General features: G+C 38.4%; 1 protein-coding gene across 1 annotated transcript in view; it reads right to left on the bottom strand.

The window, feature by feature from the left end:
* Positions 1–324: 324 nt before the first annotated feature.
* PLCL2 (phospholipase C-like 2) overlaps positions 325–16,252 on the bottom strand; it is a 43,283-nt gene continuing 27,355 nt past the window's right edge. Inside the window, exons 4-5 of the mRNA XM_008948122.1 lie at positions 10,999–11,108; positions 325–1,581 (exon numbers count right to left, since the gene is read on the bottom strand). Of these exons, the coding sequence (XP_008946370.1) occupies positions 1,402–1,581; positions 10,999–11,108 (290 nt within the window). The 3' untranslated portion in view covers positions 325–1,401. The remainder of the gene's footprint in view (positions 1,582–10,998; positions 11,109–16,252) is intronic.

Genomic DNA, 16,252 nt, shown 5'->3' with positions numbered 1-16,252 from the left:
ATTGTTTTCATTTTCCCCCTCTTCTTTAATTTTATGACTAGGAAACAAATTTAAGTCCCTAATAATTCAGATTAAGTGCAAATATACCAGTGTTCTTGGTCAAAGCTCCATTGACTTTTCCAGGATGTTATATATATGTAGATGTTCATTACAATCTGAATGCAGAAACAGCAACTTGGATTGGTTAAAAAAAAATAAAAAACAGCATAGAATGCGTGCCTTGAAGACCTCTAATTAAAACAATGCTTTTCAACAGACATAACCATCTTCCCCTTTTTCACCACAACCAAACAAAAACTGCATGTTAGTCTCCATAGGATTTTGCTTATTTTTCTTCAAATTTATTAGCTTTTGTAATTATAGTCCATTTTATTGTTAAATCAGAAACAGTAAGAGAACACTCTAAGTTGGTATAGTCATTTTACAATGAGTGTATCAGCTACAATATCTTTACCTAATGTTGTCAGAAAACCAAAACAGAACAAGAACAGCTTTTCTTTTTTTTTTTTTTTTTTTTTTTTTTGACAAACCTGCTTATTGAGATATTACCTACTCTGTAAGGAATAAAATACTTGAAAAATAAAAAAGTTAAAATTTAGTTAAAAGCTTTACTTGTCTGGGTGCAACCTCATAAAACTCTTTTTAATATGAGCGCTTCACAAAATGAAAAACTATTTACAACATTTTGCTTGCAGTTTGGTCACATTATCTACACGCATTTGCAGAAGATCTTAGGCAAAATAGGTATGTATCTTCTTCTGACATAGGCTATCAGATTGATTGCACATTTTCCTTTTACATAATGGCTCTTCTATAGTGCACTGAAGTCAGTGATCACTGTCTAATTACATTCTCATTTTAATTTATGGCTCAACAATAAAATCAATACCACTTCAAACCCAAATATCTGAGCGGCTGAATTACATATAGTGTAAAACGTGGTTTCTACATTTTTGGACCTGATTTTCAAAAGAATTCACCTCACTAGCACAATTAACAAATTGTGCAAACAAGTAAAGGACACATGCACCCAATTCATTTGAAAATCAAGGCATCTTGCCAAATTCTGTCAACTGGTTTTCCCCTAGTTAACATTTTTAAAATGTTCATTTCTCTATGGCACTATAATGAACTTTTCAGCACGCTATTACTGAATTACAGTATCTTCTACATATATACTATATTTTGGCCAATAATGTAATTTCCGTGTTACACAATATCATTGCCTTCACAAGCAGAGTTGCTACATACATTCACAGTTTCAATAGATTGTAATTAGCTTCTCCAGTTGTGCTTTAAAAATTTCAAATATCTTCCAACAGTAAGTGCAAAGCAAACGTCCTATGCAGCTACAATTGGTCACAGAGTTATAAACTCCATAATTATGAGAAGAATGTTCTCTCATTCTCCATGTTCATCACCCGCATTTTCAGGTATCACCTCCAGACTTCGACGAGGTTTTGAGATATCTGCATTTTCAGTGCCTGGCTTATTGAGTCCACATGAAAGAGTGGCATAATGGATTTGTTTGAGATTCTCCAGTGCTTCATTTTTAGCGTATTTGAGAAGATCAGCTTGTCCCTAAAATGAAAAAATGCAGTTATAATACACAATAAATAATAGTTCCCCCTCCTTTTCTTTTTCACATTAATGGCACAGTTGCCCTGCTCAAAAAAAACTACCAAATATCCCGCATCGCCAAAACCCAAAATTAGATTCTCAAAAAGAACCAAGCTTTTTGACTTCGAGTCAACCAGTCATATAAACAAGGGATAGGGATCATTTCTACCTGACAGCTTTCAGGAAAGTAATCTGTGCTGTATTTTTAATCCATGGGGACTATAAATGTTTCTGCACAGAGAAAATTGTAAAGGCTGATTTTAATACTTCAGGGAGCCATTAAACTGTTGTGGGGTTTTGGTTTTTATAGAGCTGGGTTTTTTTTCCCTAGCAATATCATTCATTCAGTAGTAGCATGGTAAAGGATCCATGTTTATCAAACCATGAAATATGAAAATACAGGCTGGCACAGAATGTATAAAAAGGGCAGTGATGACAAAGACTTCATAGGTTTGTCTGCAGTTCAGCACTATTGCTATCCCTCTTTACTCTTCTTATTCTTCATTGTAGTTAAGCTCTAAGTAAGGCTGTAAGACAAATTGTCTCTCAGGTGCTTTAGGTCCTGCAGTATTAGCTACTCCATCTCTTTGTATTTATTAACAACAGCTTCCACTATCAGACTACAGACTGCCTTTCCTGCAGCCTACCCTGACTAGGGGTATGAGCAAGGCTGTAGTGCATGGTGAGCACACCTGTCTTACTGACGGACACAGAAAAGTTCACAAACACGTGCAGAAAATCTGGGAGGGCCGAAGGGACGGCTGGCGCTGTGTCTGCCCTCCTGGAGAACTGCCCCACAGCTTACAGAAAAGCAAACCATGCTTCAAAAATGCCAGATCTTAAACAGCAGCATTTCCAGCTGAAGGGGAGAAAACCACATAGATAAACAAACAAACAAGGAGGTAGTGTAGTTCCTTGAGACTGTCGGTTCCTATGTCTAATAAGGCATGACCACTGCCTGCACCTTCTCCTGTAATAGGGTACTCGTGTCTGTCCTGTGTAGATTCTGGCTCCTGACAGCCACTTCTCTTGAAGAGATGCTGCTATCTCTTCTAGAGACATAACAGATATGTTGCTTCTCTTCCTCTGCCAAATAAGGCTGCAGTCCAACTTCACTTTTTCATTTAAAAAATAAAGGAGGGGAGGTAGAGGAGCAGTCAGACAAAACCATGTGTGCACTCATGGTGTGATACTTCAGCAACTCAGAACGTAAATGCTACCCGATGAAGTAAGGAGAATTACGCATTTGAGGCATACAAATTGAAAACAAATATTGCTTTCTTCATAAAATAATGCCCACCCTCCCTTCATCCAAGACTATAATAGCCAAAGTGTTTTTTTCTAATTACCAGACAGGAAAAAAAATCTAGAAGTTCACCAGTCACAGCACAACCTTAAGTAATATTTTCTGGTAAAGAAAACTAGGGTTACTTTTTCTTTTAAAAAAAATCACATACTTTTTTCCAAACTGACAAACAACTAAAAGCTAATTTAAAACACTCAAGCAGACTAAGTGAGTCATATCTGGAGTGCATCTGTTTCTAGTCCAAGTTCCATTTTACATGGATTAGTAGAGAATAGTTCTGGAACTTTAATCAACTTGTTTATTATAGGAAGATCTGCTAACAACAGTCTATTAATAAGTTAGTCCCAAACTTCTCTTCTCAAAAAACCTGCTTTTAGTTGCTTATATACTTGCCAAACTTTAACTACTTCAGCTGACACTTTCCATGCAGGATTTCTGCCATTGGCAGATTTTATTATTATTACTGTTTAATATTATTCTTTAACCTCATCCATATGGTTCATTCAGTTCTGAGAATAAAGACAGGAAAATGCTGTCAGGATGTTTTTTAACAATCTTTCACCATTTGCTTCCAGCTCCCACTTGGGGTAGGGACTTGCAATTCAAATGACTTCAGGGATCCAGCAAAATGGATCCAAGTTATGAGCTTTTAATAAACAAAAATAAGATTTTGATTGTGGTTCGTACAATCACTGACGATTTCATTCTCAATCATTCTTCATCTCCTGACAGCTCCCACAATGTGGCAAGACAATGCATATTCCATTTGTACACAATAAGGAATATGCTTTAAAAGGAAAAGTTGGTGTTTTTCTGTATGGCTTCTCCAAGTTGTCTTACCACCAATGCTTGGCTGCCAACGTGAGCAGCCCAAAATCCAGACTGGAGGAGGGGAAGGAAGAGCCTACAACATTGACTCTGGCAAGGACATGGATGGAGAAAAGGAGGGAGCAAGAGCAATCGCTGCGACTGACCTGACAAGAAGTCTAGGACTGCAGAAAGGGAAGCTGGACTGTACTATACAAAGTGGAGACTGTATCTTACTGAAAAAGGAGATTGTAAAATAAAGAAAAACAAACACAGAACAACACCACAGAATTTGGATCAGACAGGTAAGCGGAGAAGAGAAAGACTGAGGCAACATTTGGGACTGGAATACATCAGGAAAACAGACTGATAAAATCCACTTTGCTGACAGAAGCCTGAAAATGACAAAGAGAAGGACTAGTAACTCAAAAGAGTGAGAGTGCTTGGTAATGAGAGAGAGCTTGGTGAGAGAGAAAAACAAAAACACAGAGCAGGGAGAAGATAGAAGAATACAATGAAATCAGGTAATGTGATGAGAAAACTAAAATTAAGACTCATCAGGAAGGATGTCTAGAGGAGGTAAAGAGGGGGTTATATGAACTGGAAAGCAATAGGAAAAAAGCTGCCAGAAGAGTAACTACGCACGAAGTGGAAAGAGAATACAGTATGGAGTGAGGAAGGAGGAAGCCAGGGCTTAGCAGCAACAGTTGGTTTCCAGCAGAGAACTGGCAGCATCTGGAGAAGACTGAACAGGCAAGATTAACTTTGTAGACAAAGATAATCTGGGATAAGGGGCTGGATTATTGCAGACAAGAGGGGTTCAGACTGAGAGCAGTCTGCGAAGTGGGATCACGTTTAGACCAGGGTGAAATAAAAAAATGAATCTCTGTGTATTGCTCTCTTCTCCAACACTTAGAATGAAGTAAATGATTTCTGAATGCTACTGAACTCAGAAAAATGTTTGTGGAACCGTGTGGTCATTATCTCCTGGTTCATCTTGATCCAACGACAAAGCAAGAGCTAACCACTGCTACTAAATACAGCACAAACTCAAGCGAGAGAAGTGTGCACAATTTATGTGAAGTGCCTAGCTCTGTTGATGTACCATCATGAAGCCATATGGTGAGGAAAAAAGCAGTATGCATCTTTCAAATCCAAGCTGTAGTCACAGTGAACACTGTTGAACAGTAACCCAATGCATCTAAAAGGCAGCAAAGTAAAAAAGTCATCCAAATCTGAAAAAAAACTGCCCTGACACAATAAAAAGAACTCAAAGATCTTCCTTCTAGTTATATATGAAATATCCCTTGTCCAAGGGATCTCAAGATTCAGTTTGAATTCTTTATATTCTGTGCATTCCATAGATGCATAAGGTCCCATTTTTCGCAGTAGGAGCCGTTGATTTAAAAATTTAATAGCACAGTCAGTTGACTACAAGCAAGAACATAGGAATTTCTCAGATCTACGGACTACTTGGAGGTCTTTCACCTTCTTACCAGTGCCAAATGGCTGTAGTCTAACTGCTCTGATAAAATGCATATAGTAAAGCAAATACAAGAAACCTATTAACAGCTCTAACTTCAGTCAAGCAGATTTATCCTAAGAAAGTACAAAAAACCCTAAATTCAAAGAAAAAAGCTGGTGCACAGAGACAACTCAATTCTGGAATCTGGAGCAGCTGCAGAATCAAAACCATATATTTCTCACTATGTGGTGGGGATGCCTTTGTCAGGGTTTCACCTCAGGTAAGTCAAAGTGTAAATCAATTTAGCCCTTAGTGTTACCTGGCAAGCACAACACAAAACTCAAATGTACTCCCAGCACTGTCATTAACAGGCAGTTTGTGATAATTCTCATGTGGGCACAGGAGCGACAGAGGCCTTGCACACCATCACATGAATGCAGAGCACCACGACAGCACTGTCCTCACAGCAGCAGACGGAAATCCCTGCTCCCTTTCCTTCACCCTGATGAGAATTCACTAGCAGAACTGAGCACTATGTAACTTTAATACTTATTTCACATATTGATGTTTACAAGCTTCAGAAAAAGAATCAAGCACCAAGCTGTTTTGTAGGCAGGCATGACAAAGACCTTAAAGAACATAAAAAAAAAACAAACCCTGATGTTCACTCATAAGCTTTTAATAAACAATGATAAAGACTGTGAATTAATGTAGAAGCCCAATTCAATACCCTTTGTACCTCCCTGTTGCAATATGCCTGTGTCAACTATTCTATTTGTGGTTTTTTTTTAATTAACACTAAAAATTTTCTGGTTTGAAGCTTTCAGCTAAGAAGCAGTAGTTTCATACTGTAGCTCCTGAAAGGTAATTAAATGCAGTGGTTCCAGTCAGTTCTTGTCCCTATGAATGAGTCAATCAGATGTAGCATCAACTAGACTATCTCACCATAGCCACCTCTATACCCTGGTATGTGTTCTCTCATGATTTTGGGTTAACAGGTTCTCCAGTGAGTGTGTGAACATGGAAGTGAAACTTTAGAGATGACATTTGAAATAACTGCAACAAGCACCCTTTCCCCCAGAAAAACCCAAGAAACTGAATCAGTAATGAGTGGGATTTAGATCAGGTTCTGGGACCCAAAGCTCATACCAGGACAAGTAAGAAGCCACCATCCCTTCCTCAAAGTGTTTCTCTGAGCAGCAGCTGCTAGGTACAGGGGGACATACTCTAGTTCTCCATGTTCAGTGGGCATGTGCTGAGTGTATTTACAGACTCAAGGCATAAAGGATATAACTTCCTAACTTGTAAATATGGGTTTAATTCGTAGCCAAAATCCAATCAGTCTGGCAACATCAAGAGGATAATACTTTCAGGTATTTAAATCGAACTGGGATATGGGAGGTTTTATGAGTACCTACAGGACTAGGTAGCAGCTGTCAGAGGCTTTACGAGTGCCCCATGGTGACAACACTGCTGACTGAACCCACGTGCGGATTTGGTCTGTAAAATTCAGCTTATTTTTAAAAAAAAAAAGAAAAGTAATAAGTTGCACCCTGTAAGTGCCCTGAACATTCTACTTATAAATACATTTGTAAAAATAACATAGGTGCAGAACAAATGTCATTACAGAGATAACAGATGCCATGAACTGCAAGCCTTGGGATTTCATTCAAATGTAAGTAATTCATGTAGTCTAATGTGACATGTCTAAAAACTCACAGCCAACACAAAGTACTTCACAAATGCTAGAGCTAGGACCCATTTTCATTCTGAGCACTTCCTCTGAACTCTCCCCGTGTGTCTACAACAGCTCTTTGTTACAAAGTTAGGTCTTCCATGCTAAAGATGCTGGTATGCTCTTCCTATGGGTATCTCAAATTCTGAGCCCATAGAGGTTTTTCCCCAAGTTTCGCTATGCCAGAAAAGTCCATAAACTGTTACATTCAGTTGTTTGGAGAAGTCGTCTGCAACAACACTTGCAATGATTTTCTTTCTTCAATTGTGTACTCTTTCTGGTAGGAAATGTGATTACCCATGTTTTGAAATTGAGAGTGCTATCAGTCTGAGTAATAACAATAAATAAAGTAACAGCAAATGACAGCCTATTTTGAAAAGGAGGAATATTCTAACTCTGTACAATCTCTAAATCTCTCAGTTAGGTAACAAAATTCACTGAAGCAGATTAGATTTCCTCTGAAGTTATATATCTCTATATGCATATACGGTGTGTGTAGGAATGAGAATGTACGGATAAAACATACACAAATTTGATATATTGCAGCTGAATTCAAACACACTATATCAATAATAAATTTGGCCACATGGCTTCAAATCAGGAAAAATAAAAACCTTTAAAATAGTAATTGTAGTGCGTCTGCAGGCACACACAAGTATAGATATTCGGTATCTACGTCAGATGTTCTAAACAAAGAGTTCCCCTAGAATTAAGCTGTCAATTTTGTTGTTTTATCAAACTTTCCATTGCATTAACTGTAGTCAAAATATCCCAACTGAAAAAAAAAAGAGATCAATATGTATCTTGAGGGTAGAATGCAGTTTAATCCATTTGGAAAATACATCACCCACACCATGTGAGCATCCTACGACTCCTCTATGAGGGAGCTGAGGATGTACTCATGCAGCATTATTTAGTAATGCTGTTCAGAGCCACACAGCAATTCCTAAAGCAGAGCCAAGACACCATACAAAAAACAGTTCCTAATTCCAAGAACAAAACATTAAAGCTATCTAAGCAGGGCATTGCCCTCAGTCTGTTGGATGCTCAACTGTTTGCTTGTTGAAAGCAAAATTTGAGACCACTGAATAGACAGGGGTTTATTTTTGTGTTTTTTATTTGACACAGACAGGAAATTCAACAGAAAAAATAAATTCTTCTTAAAGTGGCTCAGATTGTCACTCTCCAGATCAGATTTCATTCTAAAAAAGGTAGGCATTCACTTTTCATCCCTGTCCTCGTACACTTTTAGACAACTGGAAAAATGGAAATGGAGCAACACAGTATTAGATCAAGACTGATTACAGGTCTTTTTCTCCAAACAGGAAAAGTAGTGTCTTAGAAACTGATAAACTTTTTCTACTTAATTATGTAACACAAGATAAGTTAGATTTACAGCCTATAATTTGCATCTGGAATATTGTGTCCAGTTCTGGGCCCCTCAGTTCAAGAAGGACAGGGAACTGCTGGAGAGAGTCCAGCGTAGGGCTACAAAGATGATTAGGGGAGTGGAGCATCTCCCTTATGAGGAAAGGCTGAGGGAGCTGGGTCTCTTTAGCCTGGAGAAAAGGAGACTGAGGGGTGACCTCATCAATGTTTACAAATATGTAAAGGGTGAGTGTCAGGAAGATGGAATTAAGCTTTTTTCAGTGTTCACCTGTGATAGGACAAGGGGTAATGGGTGCAAATTGGAGCATAGGAGGTTCAAGGTCAATATCAGGAAAAATTTTTTTACTGTGAGGGTGACAGAGCACTGGAACAGGCTGCCCAGAGAGGTTGTGGAGTCTCCTTCACTGGAGACATTCAAAACCCGCCTGGACGCCTTCCTGTGTGATGTACTCTAGGTGGTCCTGCTCTGGCAGGGGGGGTGGACCGGATGATCTTTCGAGGTCCCTTCCAACCCCTATGATTCTATGATAATTAAGAATTTGGAGTGAAAGTCCTCCATGTGTTACTTCAATCAAATCACAACCTTTAACTTTTTGTACATCTAAATGTGAGTAACAGCACTTAATAGATGCCTATGTGAATTGTAATAATTGTAAATAACTTTTAAGAAGTAACAGGACACCATAACATTCTTTAACATCTCCTGTTAAATTTTTGACAACAGGCTAATTAAACATCTCACTGATTTTTTTTAAATTTTGGTGTTATTTATGGGACAAATTGTACCTTCCTACAGAAAGGACCTTAATCTGCAAGTGGGAAAAAAAAATCAGTGTTGAAAAGCTTTTTTTCAATATCTTCAAAAGGAAGGCCTTCTCACTTCATAATTATGTTAATCCTAAGGGTATGGATAAAAGTCCTTCAGAGCTCTGAAGCACCAGATCTACCATGTGGGTTCTCCAGTTCCTGGCTTACACAGAAATCATGACTTCACATTTCAGTAACTCACCAACTGCAAACCCCCCCCCCCCCAACAACCCTTATGTTCTGAATGGAAAGCAGAGATGAAGCAAAGGTACTGCTGTTCCAGGTAGCATTAGAATAGATTTGTCTATACAACCTGGTATCTAATACCTTTGACAGAAAAGTAAAGAAGGATAAAAATGTATTTATTTGACATTTGCCCAACCCACTGAATTGACTTTCCTCCTCTATATCCCCCAGGTAGCACAGGAATGGTACTTCACACATCCCACATGTTGTCTTTAGGGAACTTCACACTAATAACAGCAAAGTGATAGTCTGGTCCTTTTACCTATAAGAACCTGCACACATATTTTTAGAATGTGTGAACTGTACATGCTGTAGTAAATTTTACCTCTTATTAAGATTCTTGTTGTAATAAGCAAAGCCCCCCCTAGGCAGGGGCCGGCGTTGGGAAGATCTGGCGATGTAACGGAGAGCGCAGGCCGCCCACGAGGGGCGCTGTGGGCGGGGCTTGGCATATACAAGCAATCGCAGCGACGCAATAGACGCCATTTGCTGCATCCTCCACATTGGAGCCCGTGTCTCAATGGCCCTCAGCAGCAGAGGCTGAGTAGCCACGATCTAGGCTCCGAGTGTTGGCGACAACAGATTCTCCTCTGCATTGGATTTGTGTAGTATAACACAAGGGAGACCAGAGCACCAAGCAACAGTGGGAAAAGCTTACTATTTGAAACTAACATGGAAAGCTGGAGAAGTACATGTGTACTACTGCTTTTCTGCAGTAGTTCCCTGTAAGAGGAGGCGACAGGGAACTCAATTATCGATAAGAACTATAAATAAAGAATTATGTTGGAGAAAATAATTTTCTTCATAATTAAACCAGACTTTATAGTTTAATGTAGTGATGAAATATTTGAGTGGGAGAGAAGAACTCATTAGTGGATGTAAACACAAAACTTGAATAATTCGGGCTAGAAGGATAGTGTCAAGGGAATAAATTAAGGGAGGCAGTTTTGCTATCTTTATTAATTTTTATACACTCTGCTGAGATGAAAGACCAGCAATAAGAAAGCTGAACTGTCCCACATTCTAGTTTTCTGAGGGTCTCTGGCTAAAAGCTTATTTATACTTCATCACTTACTGTTGTGTCAAAACGTAAGACAAAATGCTCCACAAAACGCTAAGAGAATCTCCAGCTCATATACACTCAATTTACTCCAGTCTGGATTACTAATATAATTTGTATGTATCATTAATCACCATTCATCACTGACTGCAGGAGCAACAGCTTCCCTTTGTTTTTCAGTAAGTGCATTAACCTTAACATTCTAGCTCCCTTTCAAATCACAAAGCTGGGTTTAAGCAGCAGTATAGATTCCTCCCAGCCTGAGTCACTTCACAGAAATCAATACTCATTGTTTCACCCTTGTAGTCAAGATTGCAGTGGACCCTCTTAATGTTAAAACATTTTAAGAACAAAATGTCAGACAAACAATTACCCACAACAATAGAAAAGAAAAATTCACATTGAGAGTCTTCTGTCTTTTCAAGTTATAAACTAAACTAAATATGATTATAGAAGTGAATAAATCCAGTTCAATTGTGACACGGAATAATGATCAGTAACAATATTAGAATGTCAGTTGTGAATGGAAAAATACAGTAACTAACCAAATGAAGAAGTATTACCTTCAAAATTGTGATGTTCCATGTAAAGCTTTCTACAGATTTTTGCAGTTTTCTTTCTTTTAAGCCTTCTCTTGCTCCTATACTGTGCAGATTTTCATGAAACTCCATCGCTGTGGAGAATAAGGAGGAACGTAGTATCTATTTAATGCATTTTTGTGGTTACAGAGATAGTGATTTAAAACTAGCAATGCAAAAGGACATTGAAATAGCTTCAGAAATTTTATTCAAGCACAAATGTATCTGATCTAGTAATGTGAAATGTTACACAACATGTCAATATAAACAAAACTTCTCTAAGCCAAAATCCACACTGAAGTACCTGTTGGGTCACTGCCATGAAAAAATGGAGGACATTTTATAAACCCATGTAAATGACTGTCCACAAAATCTTTATCTGACAAACTCCAATCAAAAAAACTTTGGCAAAATTCAGATCAGCTTGATCTAAACATTGACTAGTGTAATCAAAGCTTTAGTTTTAACCCAGTGCACTGTGCAGATGTAAGAAAAATAATTTGCTTTCCATGCTGCTGTTACAAGTCAGATGAAAATACATTTGAAATACTTTCCTTCATCCAGCAGAATTAAAATGGCCTTCCACGGGTACACCCATCAACCCAACATGAATTACAGCAACTGTCCTATGGAAGTCATACATTAATTAGTGCTCTCAGCATCTCCACCAGTAATAACATAAAGGGTACTTTGAGGGTAAAAGTTGGCAAGTGGTTGTGATTTACAACTATGAAGGTAAAGCCAAGTTGCAGTTTAAGTTATAGCTTAAGTACAAATTATAATTTTAACTCTGTTGATTAAGACCTTCTATTTGTCCAGTGATTACATGTGCTTCAAAATTTACATGTAATTAATTATCACAGAATAAGCATATAAACTTGAGTTGTCTGTCAATCCTAGAGTATTATAGTATCTATTCTTCATAATCTCTCTGCCACACACTGATATATCATTACAAGAAAGAAATACGACTGAATGTTTTCATTGTACATTCCCTTACCTTACTTCTATTTATGTATATAGACATACATTTTTAAAATTATTCTTAAATTCATTTGGAAGACAAGATTTCTTTTTTAATGCTGCTTACTATTTTAAATTTTACTACAAGGAAAACAAACAGCAAATATTTTCCCTGAATTAAACTACTATACCATTTTTATTTCAAACAGTCCTCCATAGCTCTGACTCTGTCTCTAGAGTACAGCCTCACGTAAATCATTCATATTCTATTTCCCCAAAACAGATATCTAACCAGGTGAGAAATTAAAGTTCATTCATCCGTCACTGTGTCCAAGTATCCGTTTCCTGTTCATATCAACCAAAACCCATAAACTTTCAATATGATCATGGAAAGATTATGCACAGATCCATATTTACAATATTACATTCCTAGAGCCACCATAAAAATACAGCTTTTCTGAAGTATGTTATGAATTCTGAGACTATACTGCTAAACTTCTGGAGTTATGTAAGTCATTTCCACCTTTATTAACATTGCCCTTCAAATCCATGGGCACTAGGGACCAATAATAACCTTGAACTGAAGCCACTTAGAGAAATATTAAGAATAATGTTGAGGGCTTGCATGATCAATCTGAAATTGGTGCTTTGCAGGTTTCAGATTATTCTTCTACGTATACAAAGTCATTAGTATCTCAAATGTAAAGACAGTGGTGATCACACGTTCTGCTAGCCAGAAGAGCTCTTTTTTGGTTCACTGACCACCTTCTGTGGTGACTCTCTTCCTTCTTTACGCTCATGCTATGTTACATTTCTGTTCTGCCAAAGCCATTTCCGTCCAGCTAAATATTCCTGGCAGTTAGCAGCAACATCTCCATGCCCGTTTTCAGAAAATCAAACAAAGTCTGATCACTGTACTGCAGCACACACGTGTTAACCCTCAGCAAACAAGTGTCTCCTGATTACACCACACTAATTGCCACCCTATCCTCAACACCTCTTATGGCCTGGAAAGGGCAACTCCTCATCATCATTCTAAACTAAAGCTATCCTGCTCTAAGTCTAAACATACAACCAGAGGCAAGGAGATTTGAGTTTTCCTGTTCCTATTACTAGTTTTCCCTGATAAACTGAAATGGATGATTGCACCTCTTAGTCTCAGTTTTTCCATCTGCTGAATGGTATGAACGGTATTTGCTACGCAATATCTGGACAACTTAATTTTAGAGTATGAATGCAGCAGAGCTGTTGACTAATCTCTCTTGGCATTCCTCTTCCATGTCCCTACTTGGTTTTCTTGCATTTTGCCTTGGAACTCTTTCATGCATTAATAGTGGCAAAGTAATAACAAAAGTGTTAAATTCCAAAATGGAACTGATTTCTTAAAAGATAGCAGAAAAAGGGGAAAAAAAAGTTGAAATAGCTTTTAATTTAGAGCTAAATTAATAAAATGAAAAACATGTCCACATAAATTCATGTAAAAGTGCCTTTGAGATATGCTTCCAAAGGAAAGTGAATGTTTAACGTCTTTTTTTTAGTAAGTATACAGAATTTTATAACTCCTTGCAAGTAAAAATCCAGCTCTCAATCTCCTTAAGATATAGTAAGCAAATTAATTTTATGAGGCTTAATCACTTCTAGAACTATCAGGCTGCTAGTAATTTTGAACTGCCTGAGAGCTCTTGGACGACAACAGACACAATACTAACCTGATATATCACTCTTGACCTATTTCTGCATATATCACCTGCTTAATCCAAAAAAAGCACAAGTTATTCATGTTTTTCATTCATTCTGGTAGATGTTAAAAAGGGTATTACCCACAAATTTCCAAGTCATCACATATAAGATGTGTGTTCTTCTACTGTTCAGATGGAATTTCCTAGGTTTTAATTTGTGCCCAATGAACAAATGTTTCTATCTATAATGAAATTATTATTGATTGTTGTCTTGAAACAGAAAGCTCAGTCCTAAAAATTAATTTTGATTAGAGATATCAACTTCACTAAAATCCTTATGTACACAGAATCACTGAGACTGGAAGGCACCTTTGGAGATCATTAAGTTCCATCACTTTGCTGAAAACAGGGTCAAGTAAAGCAGGTTGCCCAGGACTGTGCCCAGTTGAGTGTTGAACGTCACCAAGGATAGACACTCCACAACCTCTCTGGGCAATCTCTTCCAGTGTTTGATGTACAGTCCCAGTTCTCTCAGTCTGTCTTCACATGAGAGACGCTCGAGTCCATTCACGAATCACCTTTGTGGCCCTTGCTGGACCCTCACCAACACGTCTCTGTCTGTCTTGTACTGAGGAGTCCAAAACTGTATGCAACATCACAGCTGTGACCTTAGCAATGCTGAGTAGGGGGAAGGATCACTCCCCAGTAGCCTTCTGGTGATGCACTTCAGATATGTTCAGCTTCTTATCCACCAGGACATGCAGGTCCTGAAGCTCTTTCTGAAGCAATTCTGAAGCTGCTTCCCAGCTAGTCAGCCTGCAGCCTAAATACTGGCACGTGCATGGGGTCACTCCTCTCCACGTACAGAACTTGGCACTTCCCTTTGCTGAACCCTTTTCACTGGGTTTCCATCAGCCCTCTTCTCCAGCTTGCTGAAGTCCCTCTGAGTAGCAGTGCAACCATCTGCTGTATCCACCTCCTCCAAGTTCTGTCTTCCATCAGTTTGCTGAGGATGTTCTCTACCTTATCATCTAGGTGATAAATGAAGATGCTTAAGTGGCAGCAGCTCCAATATCAACCTCTGGGGCACACCACTAGTGACTGTCCTCCAGGTGGACTTCATGCTGCTGATCACAATGCTTTCAGCCGGGCTGATCAGCTAGTTTTCAGCCCACCTCACTGACCACTTACCTGACTTCTACTTACTTCATTTGTCTATGGATATGTTACAAGAGACTGCTGAAAGCCTCAGTAAAGTCAAAACAGAAAAGGTCTTCCCTTCCTCAGTCACGCCAGTCACTTCACTGTAGAAGGCTGTCAGGTTCTTTAAGCCTGATTTCTCCTTTGGAACTCCATGCTGACTTTCCCCAATCACCTTCATGTCCTTCATGTGTTTGGAAATGGTTTCCAAGAGAATTTACTCTACCACCTTCCCATGAACTGAAACGAGGCTGACTGGCTTTGTCCTACTTTTTACCCTTCTTGAACTTTATTAAACTGTGGTAACTCTGCTGCTTATGACAGCATGATGAGGTTTCAAACACCATTACCTGGACTCCCTTCTGAGTTTCTGTTTGTGGAATATTAGCACATTTAGTTTGCATAAGCTGCATTAAGAAGTCTGGTCACCCCTACTCGACCATAAGTAAGGGCTAGCTGACAGAAGCCAGGCAATTTCCTAAGTGCCTGCAAAACAAAAACACTTCCCTCTTTCATAATCCAATTCACAACTTCCATGTTGAAGGTCAGCTTCTCAGTGAAATATTCACCTCAACTATTTTAAGTCACGTAAATACACTGTAATGTATGTAACAAAATAGCAACAGCATGATTCAACAGCAGGTTTTTAAACTGAACAAAATACTTCCAACAAATTTTCCCAATCATAACCCAAGATTTCTCAATACATCCCTCTCCTCTGCGGTATGCTGTATTTCTTTAAAGCATTCTCATAAGCAATCCTTCAGTATTTCCAAATAATTATCTTCCCCTTCAATGCTGAATCACTTTCTGGTTCCCCAGTGAATGCTGATTAGTTTAGTCTGAATTTCGCGAACGTCTCAGCTTTTCCCTCTCTCAGACCCCCCTGCCCCAAGCCTGGAATGCATTAGATGGCTTAAACACTTCTTCATTCCTCCTGAGAATACTCTACCATTCGAGATGCTCTCTTCGAATTTTGTGTACAATTATTTTCTCCCACTTTCAATAACTTCAAACAGCATGAGGAAAAGAGAAGTGCCATAAAGCTGATCAGAGCAATAGGAATCCTGTATCATATGAGGAGATGAATAAAAATTTGCTTGGTTAGTGTAGCAAAAAGAAAACCAAAAGAGGAGTAATTGCTTTCTAGATACACACCAGTCAGGTAAGACCTTGGACATCAAAGAATCATTTCAGCAAAATGACACTATTAGGATGAATGTCCAGCAGTAAAACTGGAATTTATGTAAAATGTGTAACCATTGTAAATGTGGCCCTGTAAGCAACCTTGAAAAGGAGAAAATTAAAATCAAATCAAAAACTCATCTTCATTTTAAAATAGAGCTCAACATAATAAATTTCAAGAAAATTGTACCTAGCAGCAGACTTCAGGACCT

This window comes from Merops nubicus, unplaced genomic scaffold (genome assembly GCF_000691845.1).
Source record: "Merops nubicus isolate BGI_N331 unplaced genomic scaffold, ASM69184v1 scaffold11639, whole genome shotgun sequence".
NCBI classification, from domain to species: domain Eukaryota; kingdom Metazoa; phylum Chordata; class Aves; order Coraciiformes; family Meropidae; genus Merops; species Merops nubicus.
Note: the sequence above shows the minus strand (reverse complement) of the source record. Positions and strands in the feature narration are given on the sequence as shown.